This window comes from Taeniopygia guttata, chromosome 7, assembly GCF_048771995.1.
Source record: "Taeniopygia guttata chromosome 7, bTaeGut7.mat, whole genome shotgun sequence".
In the NCBI taxonomy this organism is placed as follows: Eukaryota; Metazoa; Chordata; class Aves; order Passeriformes; family Estrildidae; genus Taeniopygia; species Taeniopygia guttata.
This window is the reverse complement of record NC_133032.1, coordinates 14,422,012-14,443,628: the sequence shown is the minus strand read 5'-3', so window position 1 is coordinate 14,443,628 and position 21,617 is coordinate 14,422,012. Positions and strand designations below refer to the sequence as shown.

Below are 21,617 nucleotides of genomic sequence, written 5' to 3'. Positions count from 1 at the left end.
GGTTAACATTGTTCAACAAGGTCATTATGCTCACTATTTTGGCAAATTGTGTGTTGATGACATGGAGTAATCTTCCAGAATGGGCGAAGAACGTAGAGTAAGTATACTTAAATAGGCTAATAATTATTAAAATATTTTAATAATGAAAAGAAAATTAGGAGGTACACCATGCAGTTTTACTTACTTCTGTAATACCAGTATTCTCCTTTTTCTTGCTTGGAGTTTTGATTGTAGCTGCAACCCAAAGCAGCATAGTCCTGCAAGCTCTGCAAAGGAAAGAAGCTGTGACATTGTCAGACTTTGTCTCTGAACAAAATGCATTTCCTCAGAATGTTCACAGAAGCAATGTTTTCATAAATTCTTCCCGTTCTTTATAATTAAAAGAAGAAAAGAAAGAAATTGGTCATTTCACCCAAAACTATTAGTTTTCAGTGTGGAAGATGCTTTCTATAGCACCTCTGAAACACTTTCATTTTGTGCAGCAAAATCTAATTATGGGACACACCCACTCTTTAAAGAAAGTGCATCTGCTGAGGATTCTTGTTTGTCATTCATAGGTCTGCCTCGTCAACAGTCAAGTACCTTCAGTAAATAGATTTTACTTACCCATGGACTTTATTTCTGATGTGGCAACCATGCTCAAGTGTTATTTGAACAATTTTTTTTCATGTTATTCATGATTATCATCATTAGTGATTAAATTAAAAAATCTTATATGCTAGAAACTGCAAAATATTTTTTTTCAAACAAAATTAAAAAGTATAATCCTACTGTCTCACAAAAGAATGGTGGAAAAACAGTCATACTTTATGTGAGTTTATAACTGCTGTTCAGTGCATGTACTAATTACTGGGTTTGAGTTATTTTCCTGTATGCTCATGATGTATCACTGAACAACACAACAGTGTTTTACTTTTGCTTGAATGTTTTTTCATAGGTACACTTTCACTGGAATTTATACTTTTGAATTTCTAGTAAAAGTCTTTGCAAGAGGCTTCTGTATAAATGATTTTACGTGCCTTCGTGACCCCTGGAACTGGCTTGATTTTGTTGTCATTTGCTTTGCGTAAGTATATAATTTTTTTTTAAGTCAAATAACATTTTTTTTTTAACCTGTAATAGTTTGTTTGGCTTATATTAGTTCATATGAAATTAATTGTAGCTGAATCGTACTTCAGATTTTTCCACTAGAATATTTTACACTAATGTAGCACATAGCAGAATTGGTGGACTATTCCACAGTTCGGAAGATACTACCTTTTCAACACCACTAACAATCAATTTAAAGTAGGATTTTAAAAACAAAAGGAGGTCTTTTAGGTTTCATTTTAAATTTGCAGTTAAGGGTGAATTTCTTAGGGAAAACGTAATTGAAATAGGAAAATATGAATGCAAGTCTTTGATTATAACTTATTCTTTAAAAAAACAAAAACAAAAACAAAACAAAACAAACCTAAAACAAAAACCCCAGGATTTCTGGATTTCAGGTCCAGGTGAGTAGTATAAACTCTGCCTCAATTCTGAATAACTCTGATTTAATCCTACAGGTATATAACAGAATTTGTAAACCTAGGCAATCTTTCAGCTCTTCGAACTTTCAGAGTATTGAGAGCTTTGAAAACTATTTCTGTAATTCCAGGTAAGAAGTAACTGTGTAAAATAGTAGACACTGTACATTACCTCTGTTTAATTTTGTGTGTGCTGTCATTGTGTTTGTGTGTGGAATCCCTCACTACAGATATGTGACAGAGTTTGTGGACCTGGGCAATGTCTCAGCATTGAGAACATTCAGAGTTCTCCGAGTTTTGAAAACAATATCAGTCATTCCAGGTGAGAGCGAGGTTAAACACTGAGGCTGAAACTGAAACTGCCCAGAAGCTGAACTCATGTTTTTAACAGAAACATCCAGGTTTTTGTATTAATTTCAATTTAATTTCCTTTTGTAATTCTCTAAAACAGTCAGCCTCAGAGTTTAATAGTCAATTGCATGAAGAACTCATTTGCATAGCCTGTATATTCCTCCATTTAATGATGTCAAATTTTCTCTCCCACATTAAGGATCAAAATTAACTCTTTTTAATGTGAATATTACACATACATATTTATGAAAGACATTTGGGATGGAAAATTTTAGAGTTTTTTAGAAGTTGAATTTCTGACAAAAGAATAAGATAATATTGAGTGGCATGGGGTTTGCATGATGTAGTTATTAGCTTATGATGCCTATCTTCACCAAACCCCACCTCCAAGAGAAGATGATGCATTAGAATGCAGGCATTAAAATTACTACTGAAATAAAATTGTGGTCTCTTTTTCTTTGCTGTTAGAGAACCAAATGTTCTGTATTGTAATAGAATACTGGCAAAGGTTTGGAGCAAGAGGCATCAAAAAGAAAATAAAATAAACTATTTTCTTTAGATGTAGTGTACATGTATAGAGAGCATGAATTGAAAGCTCTTGATTTGAAGAGGAGGTGCTTTGGAATGTATGCTAATCATTCCCATTCATAATTTCAAACTATTTTTCAGGAATGATGAAACTTATTGGTAGCTTTTCCTTTGGAAAATGAGTTAAGACTGTTGTTTTGAAGCTGCGCATGGTATTTAGTAGTGTGTTGGTGACGTTTAGATTGCATTTTAGTTTAGTTTATTTAAATATTTAATATTATAATAAAAATATGCCTCTGTTTGCAGGCCTGAAGACTATTGTAGGAGCCCTGATTCAGTCTGTAAAGAAGCTCTCAGATGTGATGATCCTGACTGTGTTTTGTCTGAGCGTATTTGCACTGATAGGGCTGCAGCTGTTCATGGGCAACCTGAGGAATAAATGCCTGTTCTGGCCAACAGAAAATTCAACAGCTTTTGAAAAGCATGTAGTTCCATACTTTAATGGTACAGAATTTGACTGGGCAGCATACATTAATGAAGAAAGTAAGAAATACTGTTGTAACTTGCTAATTTTTTTTTGTATATAAACTAACATACCGTCACAAGATAAATGTTTTATACTGCAGACTAAAGATTAAAAAAATTAGATCTTTGTGGTCACTTCCAACCCAAGCAATTCTATGATTCTGCCAGTTTTTTGAACCCATTGTTGGGAAAACATTGTTGGGAGATTAAGTACATTCAAAACCTGATGACTTGAACATAGATTCATCCTCACAAAAGAAACAAAAAAAAAACTCTTTTCATTTGTAAACATGTTACTTCTTTGTCTTTTCTTTAGGTCATTTCTATCGCCCAGAAGGAGCAAATGATTTTCTGCTTTGTGGCAATAGCTCAGATGCAGGGTAAGGTACACTGAAAATTGCATATTATCTGTCTGAACATGTAAAAAATATCAATCTAAACTTTAAAAAGATAATTTAGTTACCTCATGTCAGTTAATAAAAATATGGTCTTGGTTCCTAGTAGGTATACACTTGAATGAGTAACAATGTTAAATGACACAATACTTTCCTGGAAATTTGTTTTAAAAGCTCATATGTAACTAGAAAATTCCACTTAGCAGGTAGACCTTGTGTTATCAATGACTTAAGAACATTGTTTGCCATGGGTTTCCGGCCATTTCTCAGCCATAAAATAGTAATCATATAATAACCAAATCATATAATTCTATATGCTTATGAATTATCAGTCCATCTTTGGTTTTGGTTGGTAATAGCTTTAAATAACACATAGTCAAACTATTTTTGTAAACATTTAACTTATATATGTAACTCTGAGATAATAATATAACATGTCTAAATGCATACCAAACAGGCACACGTACATGAAAAGAAATCTTCACAGTGTTTTTCTGTAGAGGTTTTGGGGACAAGAGCCTCTTCTGTCCTAATTGAAACAGTGTGTTTACATTTGATATCAAGATTGCATCACCTGCTCTCAAAACCGATATGAAAAATTTCATGAGATAGAAGTATCCCTATGCTGGTTATTTGCTCTTTACAAATTGGTAGAATTTGTTAATTAGGCTCACAGATGTGAAGAAGCCAAGAAATCTGGTATGCCAACCTTACTGACAGACGAAGTTCAGCATAAAATATGTGTGCTGGCTGTCTTTTTCCTGCATGGAAGTATCCACCTATTGAAATCTCTGTGTAAAGTACACATATTTTCATTGAAGAGGTATTTGCAGAGGTGATATCAAACTGTTGATAATAAACTTTACTTTTTTTAAAACTGAAAGACTATAGAAGGAAATATTGCCCTTACTTGTTTGCTCTCTCTGGACTCTTTAAAGAACAGACTTTTAATTTCCCCACTAATCTTTGAATTGTTTTAAGCCATAAATAGCAGCACCCTCCACAGATGATGTGGATATAAGAGGCTCAAGAAACAATAATTTAAAAAAACGTTTTATATGAAATTTTTGTATGGATTGTTTTGCCTCTTTTTCTTTTTTCCCCCCTCTCCTAGGAAATGCCCAGAAGAGTTTATCTGTGTGAAAGCTGGTAAAAACCCCAACTATGGATATACTAGCTTTGACACATTCAGTTGGGCTTTCTTGTCACTGTTTCGACTGATGACACAGGACTATTGGGAAAATCTTTATCAGTTGGTGAGTTTATTTTAAAAATTCTGGCTTATGTATTAATGGCCCCAAATCAATCATGGAAAGGCCATTCTTATTTATATAAAATACCATTGCTATTGTTAGCCATTAAAATTTACCAAAGGAAGCAAATTCAGTTGCAAAACTAAGCAGACATGGACACTTGATACAGAATCTCATTATTTCTGAAGAGGCACATGAGGGGTTTTTTGGTCCTTAATTTAATTTTTACAGTGTATGTTTTGTGCTTCATTATATTTTCAAAAATGTCAGTATTGAGTTTAAATTAAAGTAAATGAAAGTAAAATTAAAGTAAAAAGACTTCATGACAACAAAATCCGAACCTTAATTTCAGTACCCTTAATCCTGTTTTTTATGACCTAGAATGAATGGCTTGATACAAATTAATATTCTTACAGTAGCTTTTCATTATATGGTGTGTGCAAATGTATTAATTATAATAAATACTATATTCTAATTATCTTATAAATTGTGCTATTTTTAATTCATTTGTTTATTTCAAAGGGAAAGCATGCTAATACATGGTAAGCATTCTAAGACCCCAGCCTGTGATATGTGACTTACGTTAAGAACTCTGATCCCACATACTTACCAAGACTATTAGGCATTGAAAGAGGTTTATTGCAAAGCAGCACGCTTTGCATCCTTAGGCATGTTTTTTGCATACAAGAATGTTCCCTTTATTTTGATTATTTTGTAATTTAGAAAACTTGTGTGATTTTACTACAGAAGGAAAACCTACTAAGTTTTGCACTTTTCCAACTCATTAATGCTTATGAACTGCCGGACTGATGCATTTCTTCACCTGCTGGTTGATTTCTCTTCTCTTCCTATAGACACTACGAGCTGTTGGCAAATCATACATGATATTTTTTGTTGTGGTGATTTTTCTGGGTTCCTTCTATTTGATTAACTTGATTTTGGCTGTGGTTGCCATGGCCTATGAAGAACAAAATCAAGCAACAATTGTTGAAGCAGAGCAGAGGGAGGCAGACTTTAAACTGAAGCTTGAACAACTGCGGAAGCAGCAAGAAGAAGCTCAGGTATATTCTAACAAGAATCTGGGCCTTAGTGTGTTCCTTTGCATGCTGTTTGTTAAAACAAAACCAGTAATTAAATTTACATATTTAAAAATCTCCATTCCATTCTTTAACATACCTTGCAAATACAGTAGACTGCTTTTCCTATGCCTCTTTTTTGCTTTTAAAATATATAATGTTTTTTAAATATATCATATCTAAATTGTTAATGAATTTCTGAACTGAGAACAAAGAGTAGTATCCAAATCACAATAATACTTTTAAATTAATCTCTATTTTCTTGTGGGGTAGTAGCTAGTAAACTGGCATGATGACTTTCCAAATTCTCACCTTAGAAATAATTTCAATACTTTTCAACCCTTGATTAGAGTGTAAAATATTTTCATCTGTAAATTTCTAATTCATTTTTGCTACTTGTGCTGCTACTAGCAAATCAAAGACTGGAAGCAGCTTGAGGAAGCTATTGAGGATAAAAGTTAGGTTTATTTTACTAAATTAATACAGACTGAAGTGTGAGTCTGTTTAGCTCTTTTGTTTGCTGTTGCATTCACTCTAGTTAATAAATTTAATAATTTTCAAATGTTTTCTAATGAACTTTGTGGCTGTAGGTGATGTGGGCTGACCCCATGACACGGATGCTTAGTAGAACTCCATTAGAATTCCATTCATACTACGGAATTTCATTTCTAGCTTTGCACAAATCCAACTATGCTGTTTACTAGAAGTAATTTGATACAAATCTTAGGAACAAGGGCTATATCCTTCTTTTAAAATGGTGTAATTTATAAAGCATCTTGTTAAATAATTGCTGTGGCAGGCAATAGCAGCAGCTGCAGTAGAGATGACTGAGTACAGCTATGAAAGTGGGAATGCTGCACCCTCAGATAGTTCTTCAGATGCATCCAAGCTTAGCTCAAAAAGTGCCAAAGAAAGGAGAAACAGAAGGAAGAAAAGAAGGCAGAGAGAGCTCTCTGGAGAAGAGGATGACATGAAGGATGAAAAACTTCCAAAATCTGAATCAGATGGCAGTATCAAAGGGAAAGGTTTCCGTTTTTCTTTTGATGGGAACAGACTAACTTATGGGAAGCCATTTACATCACCCCACCAGGTGAGTAATGCAATTGTCATTTTTGGAATTTGTGTGATTACTGTTATATGCAACAAACTTCACTGCAACATTGCAATAAGGCAACAAAGGAAAAATAATGTAGCATTCTCTTAAATACCGACTTACTATTGGTATTATTTTCTAAAGTGTGCCTTAAAAAAAGTCTCATTTTATAATTTAGCACCTTAACATGCACAGCAGCATTGCATTTTCCTAGTTAATCTGAAATAGAAATGCCTTCTTAATTCATAAAAGGAAAATTTAAGTATAATGTATGAATTTAGAAGACTAAAGGTATTGATACATTTTAACATAATGCATGTTCAGTGTGGATCACTGGAGTTTATGGAAACCTTGTTTTTTTCTTTTGAAAGCAGAGATTGAAACTACTAAACTACTATGGCCTTATACAGTTTATTTTTTTTTTCTCTCCGGTTATTGTTTTAGGCACACTGTAAATTTACCCACTCAGTTGACTTTCATCTGTAATGTATCTTTGAGATCAGCCTGAGGCAGTGTATTAAAGATAATACTGAAAAATTCCTGGGGAATATAATTTTTTTTGTTGTTCTTATACGTGGACATGCATTTTGTATACTTATAATCTTCAGACCATCATTTTTTATGTTTCCTTTGCAGTCTTTGCTGAGTGTTCATGGCTCCCTGTTTTCTCCCAGGCCTAGTAGCAGAACAAGTCTTTTCAGTTCTAGAGATGACGGAAGAGAGAGGGGATCAGAATATGACTTTGCTGACGATGAGCACAGCATGTTTGAGGACACTTTGAGCAGAAGAGGTTCTCTGTTTCTGCCGCGCGGGCACGGAGAGCGGCGCAGCAGTAACATCAGCCAGGCCAGTCGGTCATCCAGGAGGCTGACAGTCTTCCCAGTGAATGGGAAGATGCACAGCACTGTGGATTGCAACGGAGTCGTTTCCTTGGTGGAGGGACCACCAGGTCTGTTGTCTCCTACTGGACAACTTCTGCCAGAGGTGATAGTAGATAAACCAACGACTGATGGCAGTGTAAGAAAGTTATAAATTACTCCAGGTTTCATGGCCTTTATTGCATGGATAATGGTTCGGTGAAATTGCTGCTTTGAAAATGGATGGGAGGTTATGGATGCTTTTGCAGATCTTACTGTAATTAAATGGGTTTGAAGTGATTCAGTCAAAAGTGAGAGGCTGAAGCATGAAAGAGTGCAAAGCAGCTGGTTTTTATATACCTGGAAAGAAAGATATGCATACATATGTTTAATGAATCAGATTAGTAATGTTCCATTGCTAAATCTGTTTTAGAGCGCAAAATAGGATGTCCAGCTCTAAGCTTCCTGTACATTATTAGATTATTTCAATTCTTTTTTTTCTTTAGGGTTTTAGCCTCCTTTTAAGTGTATTTTATGATTCTCTGTCAGTAATATGCATTTGTTCATACATTTGGTATTGTGCAAATATAGCATATTCTTAAAGATTATGTTGACATTTTAAAAGTCCTGAAAGCATTTTTTCCTCCTGGGTTTCAAAGACTATCTGAGTTGCTCACTGCCTAAGATCACAGTATAATTAAAAAAAAAAAAAAAAGCCAAAAACCCCCAAATCAACAAAACATTTTAATTCTGCTCAATTTTTCCTTTTCCCTAAGTCTCCTTTGGGAATGGAGTAGAGACTCTTCACGTTTTTCCTAAAAATGTTATTTTACTGAAACAGAAATTTCTGTATGGTCACGGCATCTGAAAGTACATCAGCCAGCTTCCTTGCAGTTATCAGCCAGATGCCTTGCAGTTATAATCTTCTTACAGCTTATTATATGTTTATTTTCATGCATTTATTTAATGGACTGAAAAAAAGTCCACCCATTCAAAAATTTTCATAACTGAGATGTCCTCAATACTGTAGTTGTAACACAGCTTTAATTTTTTTAAAATAAAATAATATAAAACTAGTATTTATTTTTGGGATCAATTAAGTCGGACCTATGTTGTTTCTTCAGCTGAAATTCTTGAAATAAATCAGAGTTGATAATGATTTAATTTAGAAAATATAATTTAAATAAGTTTTGAATGGGTCTAGAGATCAAAACTGGTCTTTAAAACTTTATTTCATGGAATAGTTGTTGCTGCAGAATCTTCATCGCATTAAACACTTGTTAGAAGTATCTTGTGAATGAACTAGTTTAGAATGGAAATATTGGTAGAGAAAGTGTGGAACTGGGAATTGTTTTTACACAAGTTCTGCATCTTGCTTTGTTTTCTTGGCTGTAGCCCCTCCGTAATTTATTGGTGTCTAAAGTGGAGTAATGTTATTTGAGTATAATGCAGTAGAAGTATGGGAGCTAAGTATCCAAATGTTTTTCTTAATGTTTTAAAAATATTAATTATATTAGGAATTATATAATGGAAATTGTAATTTAAAAAACACCACAGTATTTCTAAAGTTGAATTTAATTTACACACCTTATTTTTTCTTTTATTTTTTATAGAGCACTACCACAGAAATAGAAATAAAAAACAGACGTACAAGTTCGTATCAAATACCAATGGAGTTGCTGGAGGATCCTGATTTAAGGGAAAGGGCCATGAGTCTAGCTGATGTTATCACAAATAGAATGGAAGGTGTGTTGTAACTGTAGACACTTGAACTTTTTTTGACATAGTCTTAGACTTGCTTGAAGGTATTATATCACAATACAAATACAGAAGAGAAAAAATATCTAGCCATTGCAAATACATAAACTGAATAACAGGAAAAAAATGCATGGACATAGTGAAAAAAGAAAGGAAGGAATCTGATAAACAGGCTGGTGTAAAGAGCTCATTGTCATTAAAATGAGTGATATGTATGTGTTTTATGCTAGTTATTCATGCTTAGCAATGCAGTTATTGGAAGAAATGCCTTGTGATACATTTGCCACTAACCATACTATAAAAATATTAGAGCAAATTCAAGGCCAGGCTTTAGTTAATAAGGAGAAGAAATTTTGTTCAAGGATTTCTTTGAATAATGAAAAAAAAAGCTTGAATAATTTTCAGAACCCTTTTCAGGCTAAAATTCATGTTACATTTTCATGAAAATAAGTACTTAGACATTTAAGAGGGCTTTGAAGTTGGAAGTTTTGCTGAAAAAAAGATCCCTAATCATAAACATGGTTTTAAATGCTTTTTGGGTTTTTTTTAAACACAATCATATGTTATTAAAAATAGACACATTTTTAAATTATTTGCTCAGAACACTTGAGGTTTTTTTTTGGTCTTCTAAAACCTTTTGTGTCAGAAACAATAAATTAAGTTCCTGGAAATATGAGTATATTCTTCCAAGTTTCCTTAGTGGTTTGAGGTGTAAAGATTAAAACTTGAAAAATAAAAAATTACCTTCACATTCTCCAAAACTTGTTCACTATAAATTTCTCTTTTTCTCCAGAACTTGAAGGATCCAGACAAAAATGTCCCCCTTGCTGGGATAAGTTTGCCCACACTTTCTTAATTTGGGAGTGTTGTGAGCCCTGGTTAAAAGTCAAGAGTGTAGTTGAATTTATTGTAATGGATCCATTTGTTGATCTGGCTGTCACTGTTTGCATAGTTTTAAACACACTATTTATGGCCATGGAACATTATCCAATGACTCGACATTTTGACGCTGTACTTTCAGTAGGAAATCTGGTAAGTTCCTTCAATATATATAATTTTATGTCGTTGGAACCTGGTTTCTCTTTGGCATAGAATTGCTTTTATAGTTTTTTTCATCCCATAAAATAAGTGTTAAAGGCTTAATTGTACTAAAAATAGTCTAAAAATACTGTTTGGAATATGTTGTATATAAGAGTATTTGAGAGATGTATCATGAAGTTTGACTACTGTATTACAACAACTTCAATAGAGTTTCCAAAAGCCAGAGTTTGAATTACATGAAACTGAAAGAAATCTGACATGCTTTTGTTTAGTATTGCAAAAATAAGTAGGAGTCAAATAAGTTCCTTTTTAGTGTAAGTATCATTGATAACACAAAAAGAGTGGAATGCTATTTTGGATTATTATTTTTCACTGCTATTTCTGTGAGTTGAATTTTTATTTCCTTGAAGACCATTTATTTGATTGGACTGTAACAATTTGGAAGGCAAAGGATGTGTGACTTATTCTAAAAGTTATCTGTTGATACAGTTGGGTTTTGTTCCTGGGCGGGTACAGGCTGTGGGTCAGGTTTGGTGACATAGCTTTACTTGGTTTATAACAGCACTAAGCAGATATGCTATACTTCTTAATCTGTGCTTATTCTAAGTGCTTATTCTGGTGATTATGATCTAGAAAAATAATAAAACAATTTGGCTATTAGAATATGTGACATTCTAATACATTTTGGTAACATACTCAGACTTAAAGAGTTAAAGTATCAGCATTTACATTGTATGCTGATATTTTTATCCAATCACTGTTTTCACCTTAACCTGGAATTAGAGACCATTATCTGTAGAAAGCAAATATCTCATGTTGCTGTTTGAAATATATGCAGGATGTCTTTGAGGAAAAGATAGGGAAGACAAATAGATGAGGATCAATAGCTGTTTCAGAGAGCTGTCTTGGGATCACGTCTGTCTGTTTTACCCAGGGAACTCTCATTCCTACCTTTCCTATGTAATGGAGTAGCTTACTATGTGTGAGTGTTCCTTCATGCCAAGAATTTGTGTGTGCTCCCAGTCAGCCAGTATGACACTGGTATGGTTTCAGCAGTTGCTTTCTTCCATTTTGGACTCTGTAGCTCTACATTTTAGAGACTGTAAAATGCTCCTGAATTTTTTTGAGTTTTTTTCATCTTTCTCATGAAAGATAGTAATTTATGGAGTTTTGTAGATACTGGTGATCATACATCTACAGTAAATACAATTAACTTATTTCAGAGGTGGTGTTTGCCTGCTACTTCCGAAGATATTAGAGGAATTCAGGGTCAGGAAGGAGTTTTGCTTAGGCAAGCCTTGGCGCCTTTTTTTTTGGCCCCTAGAGAAGATAAACTTAATTGTGAGTTCTTATATAGACTTCATTCCAATTTATGATCAGTTCATGTTTTCCCACACGCCTCTGTTAAAGCTTCCATTCTGACAAGAGTGAGTGTATTATCTTGCTGGGGAAAGTTCCTTTAATTAGATTTAATTAGATGGATGGCAGATAAAAGGAGCAAACAGGAGGCCTGTTAGGGAGTAGCTTATTTTTCAGTAGACACTAAATGTATCTTAGCTTTAACTGATGTTACATATTTATGCTACAGCTCATTTTGATGTTGCTACTTACCTTCTCTGTGGGGTTCAGCTTGTAATAATTTTTGCTTTGTGGCATCCTTCTGTAAAGAGGGATGTTACTTCTTACTTCAGTTGTTCTTTATCTGCAGGTTCAACTTCTTCATATTCATCCAGAAAGTAACAGTAACATTTTTTTCTTCAGGTTTTTACTGGAATTTTTGCAGCAGAAATGGTTCTCAAGATAATTGCCATGCATCCTTTTAATTATTTCCAAGTTGGCTGGAATATTTTTGATAGTTTTATAGTTACTCTTAGTTTGGCGGAGCTTTTTTTGTCAAACGTGGAAGGATTGTCCGTTCTCCGATCATTCAGATTGGTAAAGCTGTAATTTTATTGTAATTGTTTAAACATGAATGATTAAAGTTCGGTGAAATGTAAAATTTGTTTAGTGTATATTGAGAAGTAGAAAATTTTTGTAGTCTTGTTGACTTTTATATCTGGAAATAGCAAGAAGGCTAGAGGTGTTCTTTTAAAATGTAGTATATAAAATTCATGGGTTTAATGTATTTTAAGAAGATTGATTTTTCTTTTCCCTTAGCAAAAAAAAAAAAATCTTTATTTTATTATAAAAATATTTTTATTTTAATCTGTTTCTACATGTAATGTCCAAGGTGTATGTGTCCAGAATCCACTTTCTGAACAAATACAACCAGTATGCTTTTCTTTCATGTGGAAAAGAATAGATATGCTAAAAAAACCCAAAAAAACCAAAAAAAACCCCAAAAAACCCCACAACATGAAAAAAAACACCACAGGAAAAAAAAAAGAGCAAAGTCTAAAATTTATTACGTTTTAAAAATGTGGGTTTAATGGAATGCTGTGGAAGTTATGGTTGTTAGAATCATGTTGAAGTTTCTTCTTTTTGCTATTGGTGAGAGTCACTAGTTTGTAACGGGCTGTCTTCTCTATGGTATTTTTGTAACTACTGCAAATAATGTCTGTATTTTTTTCTTCCAGTTGCGAGTTTTCAAATTGGCAAAATCTTGGCCAACCCTAAATATGCTGATTAAGATTATTGGCAACTCAGTGGGGGCTCTGGGGAATCTGACCCTGGTGCTGGCCATCATTGTGTTCATTTTTGCTGTGGTTGGGATGCAGCTCTTTGGGAAGAGCTACAAGGAATGTGTCTGCAAGATCTCCAGTGACTGTGAACTTCCTCGCTGGCACATGCACGACTTTTTCCACTCTTTCCTGATTGTATTCCGAGTGCTGTGTGGAGAATGGATAGAAACCATGTGGGACTGCATGGAGGTTGCAGGCCAAACCATGTGCCTTATTGTTTTCATGATGGTCATGGTGATTGGAAACCTAGTGGTATGTAGCCAAAGTAATTTTACAGTTCATTTAGAATATGAAAGGTAAGAGAACCAGTAATTAATTATAAAAGTATTATTAAATATGATTTTTATTATTTCGATTTGTTATGAGTATGGGTTTTGAAATGGAGTATTCTGTTTGTTAGATTTTTGATCTTATCTAGAGTCCTTGGCTTAGAGGATGTCCCCCTCAGGGGTCCAGAGTGCAGTTCAGAGGATGTGGATGAGAGCGTGCAGCTCCGGCTGCTTGGGGTGTTGTGGGCTACTCCTGCTTACCTAGAGAGGGAGAGAAGAGCAAGGGCACCCTCAATGTTGGACTTCCAGAGTGGAAATTTCCTATTTGCAGAAGGGGATATAGCAGGGCCTTTTCTCTCTAACTGATTTAGTCATTGCTTCCAATCACAGTTAGGCAGTTTATTGGGCCTTTTAAAAAATATTTTTTCTGATCTCTCCTGTCTAAAATGACTGCTATTGCATTTTTAAGACTCTGAAATATATGCCATTTTGAGATCTTTGTGCTGCACCACCAGCATTTTACACAAATGGAGTAAAGAAATTTGAATTAGAAGGAAGTTGGTATGCAGAAAAAAAAAGCCAGCTTCAATTACTTCAGGTTTTCTTTTGCTTCTTCACTTTTTTGCTTGCTATTTCATAAGTGCTTTCTGCAGATACTTCTAACACGGCTTGTATTATATCTGCTTTTTCTTTTTTTTTTCAGAAGAAAGCATCAGATTTCCACTAGTTTGTATGAATTTCTCTTTTAAAATATTTTATTTTTTAGCTTGCCAGTATTTATGACATTATTTGCTCAGCCTATTGGTCTGATTTTCTCATTCTCTCTGTTGTTAAACATCTCTGCTTTAAACAATTTTCAGTAGCAGAAGAGATTTTAAATTAGCCATCCTGTAAGTATTCCTTAAGAAAAAAAATTCTGAGAGGAATAAGGTAAGTATCTTTAAACCAAGCCAACCCTGCATCTTGTTGCACAGCCACTTGCTTCAGGATTTTCTACAAATCTATTGTCCTATAATGAAGAGAACTGTGAAGTTATTTGATTAAACTCCATAAGTAGTTTTCTAAACCAGAAGATTGAACTTTATAGAATGAAGTATCCATTTATGTGAATATTTCCACAGTGTTTACTATATTCTGTTTTATTCCATAGCTCTAGGAGAGCTTCTTACATGAGCAGACCTCCATGCTGGACATTCAGGGGTGTTTTATGCATTTGTCTTCCTGTGTTCCCAAAACACTTTTTAATCTTATCTTCCAAGCTGATGGAAGAGCTGATTTGAGGATTTTAAGAGCTGGTACTCTGCTACTTTGGCATTTGAGTTCCTGGTAACCTCTGGGCTTTTGTAACTGATATATGTTCTATGTTTTGTCGTGCTGTGGGAAAAGGATGACATGGGGATTTAAAGACAGGGTACATGCTTCATTTTTTAAGTTGCATACAGAAGAACTGTTTGTGTGAGTTTGGACCAGCACGTAGAAAATCTGTTTTCTGTACAGATCAGAGTGCTGCAATTTGCCAGAAAGGTAAACATGTTGAATCTGTTCAGACAGTACCAAAGAATCATTAATTTCTGACCTTCTACAAATATAAACAATGTACAGCCACAAATTCCCTCTGTTGAGGTATAGGGAAGATGTTGTACTTAAATTGCATTTGCATTTTATTTACTATATACTTTCAGAGTCGTTACTGTAGGTGAAAACACAAAGCCTGTTTTCATAATGAGTTCCTAAGAAGCATGTGGATGAAAAATGGAAAATCAGCTGTTGTCTTTGCCTTTTTTTCTTTTTAATTAGGTACTGAATCTTTTTCTGGCCTTGCTGCTGAGCTCATTTAGTTCAGACAACCTTTCTGCTACAGATGATGATAATGAAATGAACAATTTGCAGATTGCTGTTTCAAGAATTCAGAAGGGAATCGATTATGTGAAGAAAAAAGCAGGTGAATGTGTCCGAAGGTCTTGTTTGGGAAAACAAGCTGCTGTAAACCAAGGAACAGCAACAGATCAGTTGAATGATGAGAGAAAGCATATTTCAAACTGTACCATCACTGAACGAAGGATAGATGCAAATTATGGCAAAAATGAAAATGGAATGGCTACTGTTATAGGTGGCAGTGATTATACATCATTCATAAACAACCCAAACCTTACTGTTACAGTACCAATAGCTGTTGGAGAGTCAGATTTTGAACGTCTGAATACAGAAGAGTTTAGCAGTGACTCAGAGTTGGATGAAAGCAAGGAGGTAAAATTTTGAAATTTTATATTTTAGATGAACAAATTATACTAACTTTATTGTTTCAAGTGTAATTCTTCTTGCTTAGAAATGCAAAGCAATTGTAACTCAAGATTCCTGGACTGTACAGAGAGTGAATAATCTGAAGTGGGAAAGTGGAGTTCAAGAGAGTAGGAGATCCTGGAAGAACTGTATAAATTTATATGAATCCAGACATTTGTAAAGCAAACTACCAAATTGTTAGTTGAATAGAGAACTTAGTATATATGTATAAATGCAATGTTTCTGTGAGCAAACTGCTATTTAAAAATATTAGGGAAGATATTAATAAAGAATATTAATACACTTAAAGGCAAATCAGCATTTCTTTTACTGGATGAACTTAACAGAAGTGCTGACTCAGGATAATGAGAGCAGTAGCAACAGTTTTCATATTCCGAAATCAAAATAATGGGGAAAGCCAAGGGAGCAATGCTTGTATTATAATGTGAATGTATCAACTAAAACCTCAAGAAAAAAACAGAATTACTGAATGAAAAAAAAAACAATTTCTTATTTTTTGGGGAAGTTTTAAACCAGCATTTCTAAGACAACCGCCTCATTTTAAACTGGGTCATCTCTAGGACTGTAGTCATTTGTTAGCAACTTCAGTTGAATCTTGGATTTCAGCAGGATTTTGAAAGACACTAAAAACTCAGATTGCAATCTGTGGCTCGAGCAGACTGTGTCTGGTATCTCCACCTCTGGCACCTGAAGACACAAGGACATAAGTAGAATATCATCGCTTGTGCAGACAGCTGTACTCCAGTCTGGATTGCTTTGTCTGGATTGTTTTGGGTTTTTGGTGGGTTTTTTTTTGTTTTCTTTTTTTGTCTGTTGTGGATGGTTTTTGGGCATTCAGTTGATGAGTCCAAGAGATTTTTGACTGATTATGGGCTTGTTAGGTTTTCAGGTGTTTTGTTTTGAACTGGCAGTTAATTTGCCAGTATTACTTCTGAAATTTAGAAAATAAGTTCATTCCTGGGAAGTGCAGTGAAATTAAATTTAGAAAGGTGTAACAAAATACTCTTCAGGTGTTTCTTTTACTGCAGAGTACAGTGTTCAGTAATATAACACTAATTTTTGTTATTTCAGTAGCTTGTTTCTTGATCCTTGATTTGTTCCATCTACTTTTTGGAGACTGTGTTACTGCAGATGTTACATTGACCAGTCAGTTGAAAAGACTGTAGATTACTAAGAGGCTTCTTTAAAGCAAAGCAGACAGTATTATTAATCCATTTAAACTAGAAACTGCTCTATGTAATGAAGCTATAATGTTTGCTGAATAGCTGCAACAACTTTTACATATTATTTATCTGACTGAAGGATACTGTATTTCTTAGTTTTTTAATAAAACTTGGGTTTTGTGGAAGGAATATTTAATGAAGCCAGATTATTTAACTTTAAATCTACCACTTGCCTGTAAATTAGCCTTCAGTTGATAACACCTATTCCTTCAGTATTTTATATTTTAGAATTCAGTGACAAAATCTCTGCCTTCTTACCTCTGATATTCAAGATATACATGAGCACTAGCCATTTATAAGGTATTGTTACCTAGTATCAGTTTTGACTTGCTCACATTTGGAAAACTGGCTGAGAACTGGCAACCACAGGAGATACATAAACTGACAAAACCCCCCCTTATTTCGTGTACACTCCTTCAGAGTCAGTAGGGAAATTGTCTTTCATCTTGTAGATTAGTTCAGCTCTTTCTTTCTGACTTCCCCTTTAAATGGAGCAGTTTGTGTTGGAGTTGTTACATAGCTACATTATTTCATGAATCCTTGAGAAGCCATTGCTAAGAAGTGAGATCAGATTTATACCAGAAGATAAATTGAGGAACTTACAGGTTTATTGCTAAGCATGAGGTTTTGTTTTTCATTGTTATGTCTGCTACAATCCATAATGAACCTTGAACTGTTTGAAATTTTTTAAAAACTATTCAGTTAAATATTTAAAGATGCTGGGAAAATTTCTTATGCAGAAGTTTCCATTTTTAACATGGTATGATTTACTTTTTGTTTTCAGCTCTTTTCTGAAAGAAAGGACCTAGATGTATCCTAATTAGCATCTAGTGAAGACCAGGAATAACCTTGAAAATGAAAAGCAAGGAGAAATATATTTCTGTTGTTTTAAATGTCTAGTTAATACCACTTAAAGGATACCTAAAGCTGAAATAGTGTGGGTGCACCTGTGTTTCTTTTTTATTTGGGCCTTTTTTTTTTTTTTTTTTTTTTTTTTTTTTCTGGAGGAGGATTTGAGGGTGAAGGGAGTTTTGGTGGTGGTTTGGTTTTTTGTTTGTGGAGTGTTATTGATGTTCAGGCCCAAGTCCAGTATACATCTATGAGCTTCAGGTGTTCTGCTAATCTTACCTCTTCTATTATATATTTGGATATGCCTAAAGCTCTAATCCACACCTAAAAATGTTACGTTCTGCAAATGTGTGACGTATCTTGGAAACACTTATTTTAAATAAGTAGGAATCCACACTTCTGTTTCCAGTACTCAAGCAACCTCAAGGTACCATATTTTAATTTCATTGCGTACCATTCTCTCACAGGAGTAAAATCAAGCTGGATCAGTCAAGACTGGTGCTTTTAAACCAGACAGAGCAACGTGTCAGCATGTTTACACAGGTTACCTAAACAAATCATACATATTTGATCACTTCTGAGATTGATTGGCCTGCATGCTACTCAGCTCCAGTATCTTTTCCCCCATATGTTGCAATAGTGGGAACATGCACAGCGCTCTGTAAACTGGGTCCCATGACTCACATCACAGCATGACCAAGGGCAGCACCCACACTTCTCTCCTTGTTACATTCTTGGTATTTTCTGTACTATTTCTGTGGCATAACATGCATGCTTTGTAAGTTTTATTATTGTTAACTGAATGATTAAGCATCAACACTTTTCAAGATTAAAAGAGGTTAACAACCTATGATTTTATGACAATGGAAAGGTTGTCCTCACTTGATGTTTTCTGTTCATCTGTTGTACTGTGTTTTTAGCTCTCATGTAATTATGAACATTTTCTGATCACGTTCATTTGACCAACGCCTTTGTAATATTACATATATACAGTTACTTGTATGCTAAAATGTTTCTATCTTTTATATAAATAGTTTTGTGTTTGTTCACAACATTTTTGTAATTCACATTTCAGTTTTCTCATATAAGAGAAGCTAAAATATAGGATGAAAGATGCACTCCTAGGAACAATCAAATGTATTTTTTATACATATGCATAGTTCCTTTGAATATAGATGTAATTATTTAGTTATATTCTAGTCATGAAGTTTATATATGTTTGCAAGGTTGGAATATAGGGAATCATTTATGTAAGTTTTGTTCTTCAGCATAAGTAATTGTTTCTTTGTGAGCATAATCCAGTTGCTTTATTTTTATAAAGACAAACATAAAACATTAGTCAAAATTTCTATGCAGGTGTCTAAATAAATCTGGATGGTTTAACACTATATAAATAAGGATGTTCAAACAAGAAAGAAATACAAAATAGGAAAACTCGGGATAAGGATCAAATGAAGACAATTTTTGGAAAGACAAAATAGGAACTACTACACTCCCAAACCTCTAAATTCAGAAACTCTAGAACCATAAAATTTACAAAGTTTTTTATATAGCTTAATTGTACCAAGATATGCATTTCTTACTCCTGATGATCTCTTCTCTATAGTTTGACAGTTCTGTTCTTTACCATTGAGATAATCCTTTTGTAAATACAACTTTTTACTTGTGTGGATTTGTTGTGGAATCATTATATTCCATGTATTCTTTTGCGCTGTATTATATATTGGAAGTATTTAGGTCTCTCTTCTGTGTCCAAGGGGACCGTAAATAGTTCAGAAGGAATGGAAAAATACCTTTCTGGGGAGTTTTGGAAGCTATTTTCGAAGAGGCGCTTTAGTAGGGAAGAGTAGCATGGTAATATCCCATCCTAGTGGTCCCAGGTATGAGGGGATGAGTCTTTTTTGATGGATATTGGTTATGTGACACTGCTCATAACCCAGGCTTCTGCTTACATGAGTCTACACAAGCATAGATCAGCATGCAAACCAATAAAATGGGAGCTTCCAGTCATTTGACTGAAAAATACACAAATCTTTTTTTCATTTGGATGTCACTTTATCTTACTTACCCTTCCCTGCATAATAAGGCAATACCTTTTTCTAATAGATGTGTGCCAATTTTTTCCAAGTTAATCCATTTAATCCAGTGCTTAGTGTTCATACAATGTGGCCTTCTTAGCTCTGTTTAGTGAACTGAGCAACAGCTGAGGGCTCTGGAAGCTGAAGGATGAACATTTCTGTGTTTCCTAAAAGTTCTCTTCCTGGAATGGTTCCCCAGATCAGTTAGACTTCAGCAACGACTTCTGTTGTAAATAGCAAAGACACTAACTTTCTAATTTTTAATTAGATTGAAAAACTCTTCTGTGCATATTGATTTTTATGATCACTTTTTTGTTGTTGTTGCTGTTTGATACCTAAATCTTAGTGAAAAGTGTGAGCCCCTCACATAAAAAGAGAACAATGTTTAATTAAATCTGTAACTTTTCAAGTAGTAGGATTATACTCTGCACCACCTGTAGGAGAAAGAGAAACCAGACTACCTGGTTTATATCAAAATAGTTCATGGAATCTTTAGTTTTATTTCTAGAGTAAAGAAAATCGCCTTTTGTAATTAATTTTTTAAAAGCTCTAATCTCTGATTCTTCTACCATGAGTTATATGAAATATATAACTTCATGTTCTAAACACATTGATTCTTTTCAGTTACTTTTGTGTTTGTGGTTGTTCATTTTTATACTTTCATTTGAATTAATGTCATTTGCTAAGCTAACAGTTCAAATTACTTAGGGTACTTCACATTGTTTTAAATTTTAATTAATGATATGACACAAAACTTCTTTATTCTTAAAAAGTATATATTTTAAACATAATAATTTGACTTAATTAAATGTTTTAGTTTACTCACCACCACTGCAACATTTTGCAATATATTTACTATGTCATGGAATGATGAAAGCAGCATCAAAATAGAATTGTGGGGGGCATATTGTGCTATCCCTGGGTTCAGTAGAAGTAGTGATAGGAAACGTTGTTTGCTGTGAATATTGCTATTTTGAAATTATGTTGCTAAAAAAGAAAAGACGTGTTTACTGTAAACATTAGTAATATGGGAGTTCTATTCCAGATAATCAGTTTGTAAAGTAATAGGAAAGTAGGCAATATAACAACACCATTTTAAATTAAAGTTAATGCAGAATTCTGGGTTACTTATTATCTTATTGTCTGTCTTCTTTCACAAACATAAAAAAATTTGTTTATTGCCAAAAACAATCTTGTCCTTTCACATTTTTTCAATTGAGGTCTAAGTACAACTTGATTGGATAGTAACTTGTCTGCATTTATCTCTTAAATATCTTTTAATCATAAAAATCTAACTAAATTAGTAAAAGAGGTCTTGATTTGACAAAACTGAGGTTGTTTTATAAAGTGTGCTTACATCATTCCCTACAGACATTTACTTGTGTGACTTCATTACTGATGTTATATACTTCTTGATAATAACATTGTAAAATGTCAGAGAATGCTGTCATCAAAACTACTCTGATTTAGTTTGGTACTCATACTTAACTTAAGTGTACAGGACACCACATCTGCCCTTAAAATCTCCACATCTCTGCACTACACAGGCAGATTACAAAATAATATGTTAAGGCTTATTCTTGTATTGGAAGCGGGGTGGGGGGGTTATGTGTGTGTATACTTGTTTTAATGTTTGGGGATTATTTTAATAATGTGACTTATGTAATATTAATTATTTAAAAAAAAAAAAAAACCACCAAAAATCTTTCTGGGTGTTGACTGTACAGGTATGTGTACCAGAGTAATGGGTAGTTTCAGAATGCACAATGTACTACATATGTGCATTGGCAAAAAAAGAATGCAAATTAATGCCAGTTGAAATGTATAAGAA

The 21,617-nt window shown here is 33.9% G+C and overlaps 1 protein-coding gene across 3 annotated transcripts in view; it reads left to right on the top strand.

The window, feature by feature from the left end:
• Window positions 1-21,617, top strand: part of LOC100221646 (sodium channel protein type 2 subunit alpha) — a 58,760-nt gene that overhangs the window by 20,645 nt on the left and 16,498 nt on the right. For 2 of the 3 annotated variants that reach the window (XM_041717590.2, XM_072932186.1), the window contains exons 4-17: window positions 10-97; window positions 938-1,066; window positions 1,548-1,639; window positions 2,694-2,930; window positions 3,229-3,292; window positions 4,422-4,563; window positions 5,415-5,621; window positions 6,436-6,726; window positions 7,366-7,746; window positions 9,200-9,332; window positions 10,138-10,376; window positions 12,147-12,320; window positions 12,962-13,318; window positions 15,133-15,582. In XM_041717590.2, the coding sequence (XP_041573524.2) occupies window positions 10-97; window positions 938-1,066; window positions 1,548-1,639; window positions 2,694-2,930; window positions 3,229-3,292; window positions 4,422-4,563; window positions 5,415-5,621; window positions 6,436-6,726; window positions 7,366-7,746; window positions 9,200-9,332; window positions 10,138-10,376; window positions 12,147-12,320; window positions 12,962-13,318; window positions 15,133-15,582 (2,984 nt within the window). Of the gene's footprint in view, window positions 1-9; window positions 98-937; window positions 1,067-1,547; window positions 1,640-1,738; window positions 1,831-2,693; window positions 2,931-3,228; window positions 3,293-4,421; window positions 4,564-5,414; window positions 5,622-6,435; window positions 6,727-7,365; window positions 7,747-9,199; window positions 9,333-10,137; window positions 10,377-12,146; window positions 12,321-12,961; window positions 13,319-15,132; window positions 15,583-21,617 lie in introns of all 3 variants that reach the window. The other variant, XM_072932187.1, reaches the window with a different exon arrangement.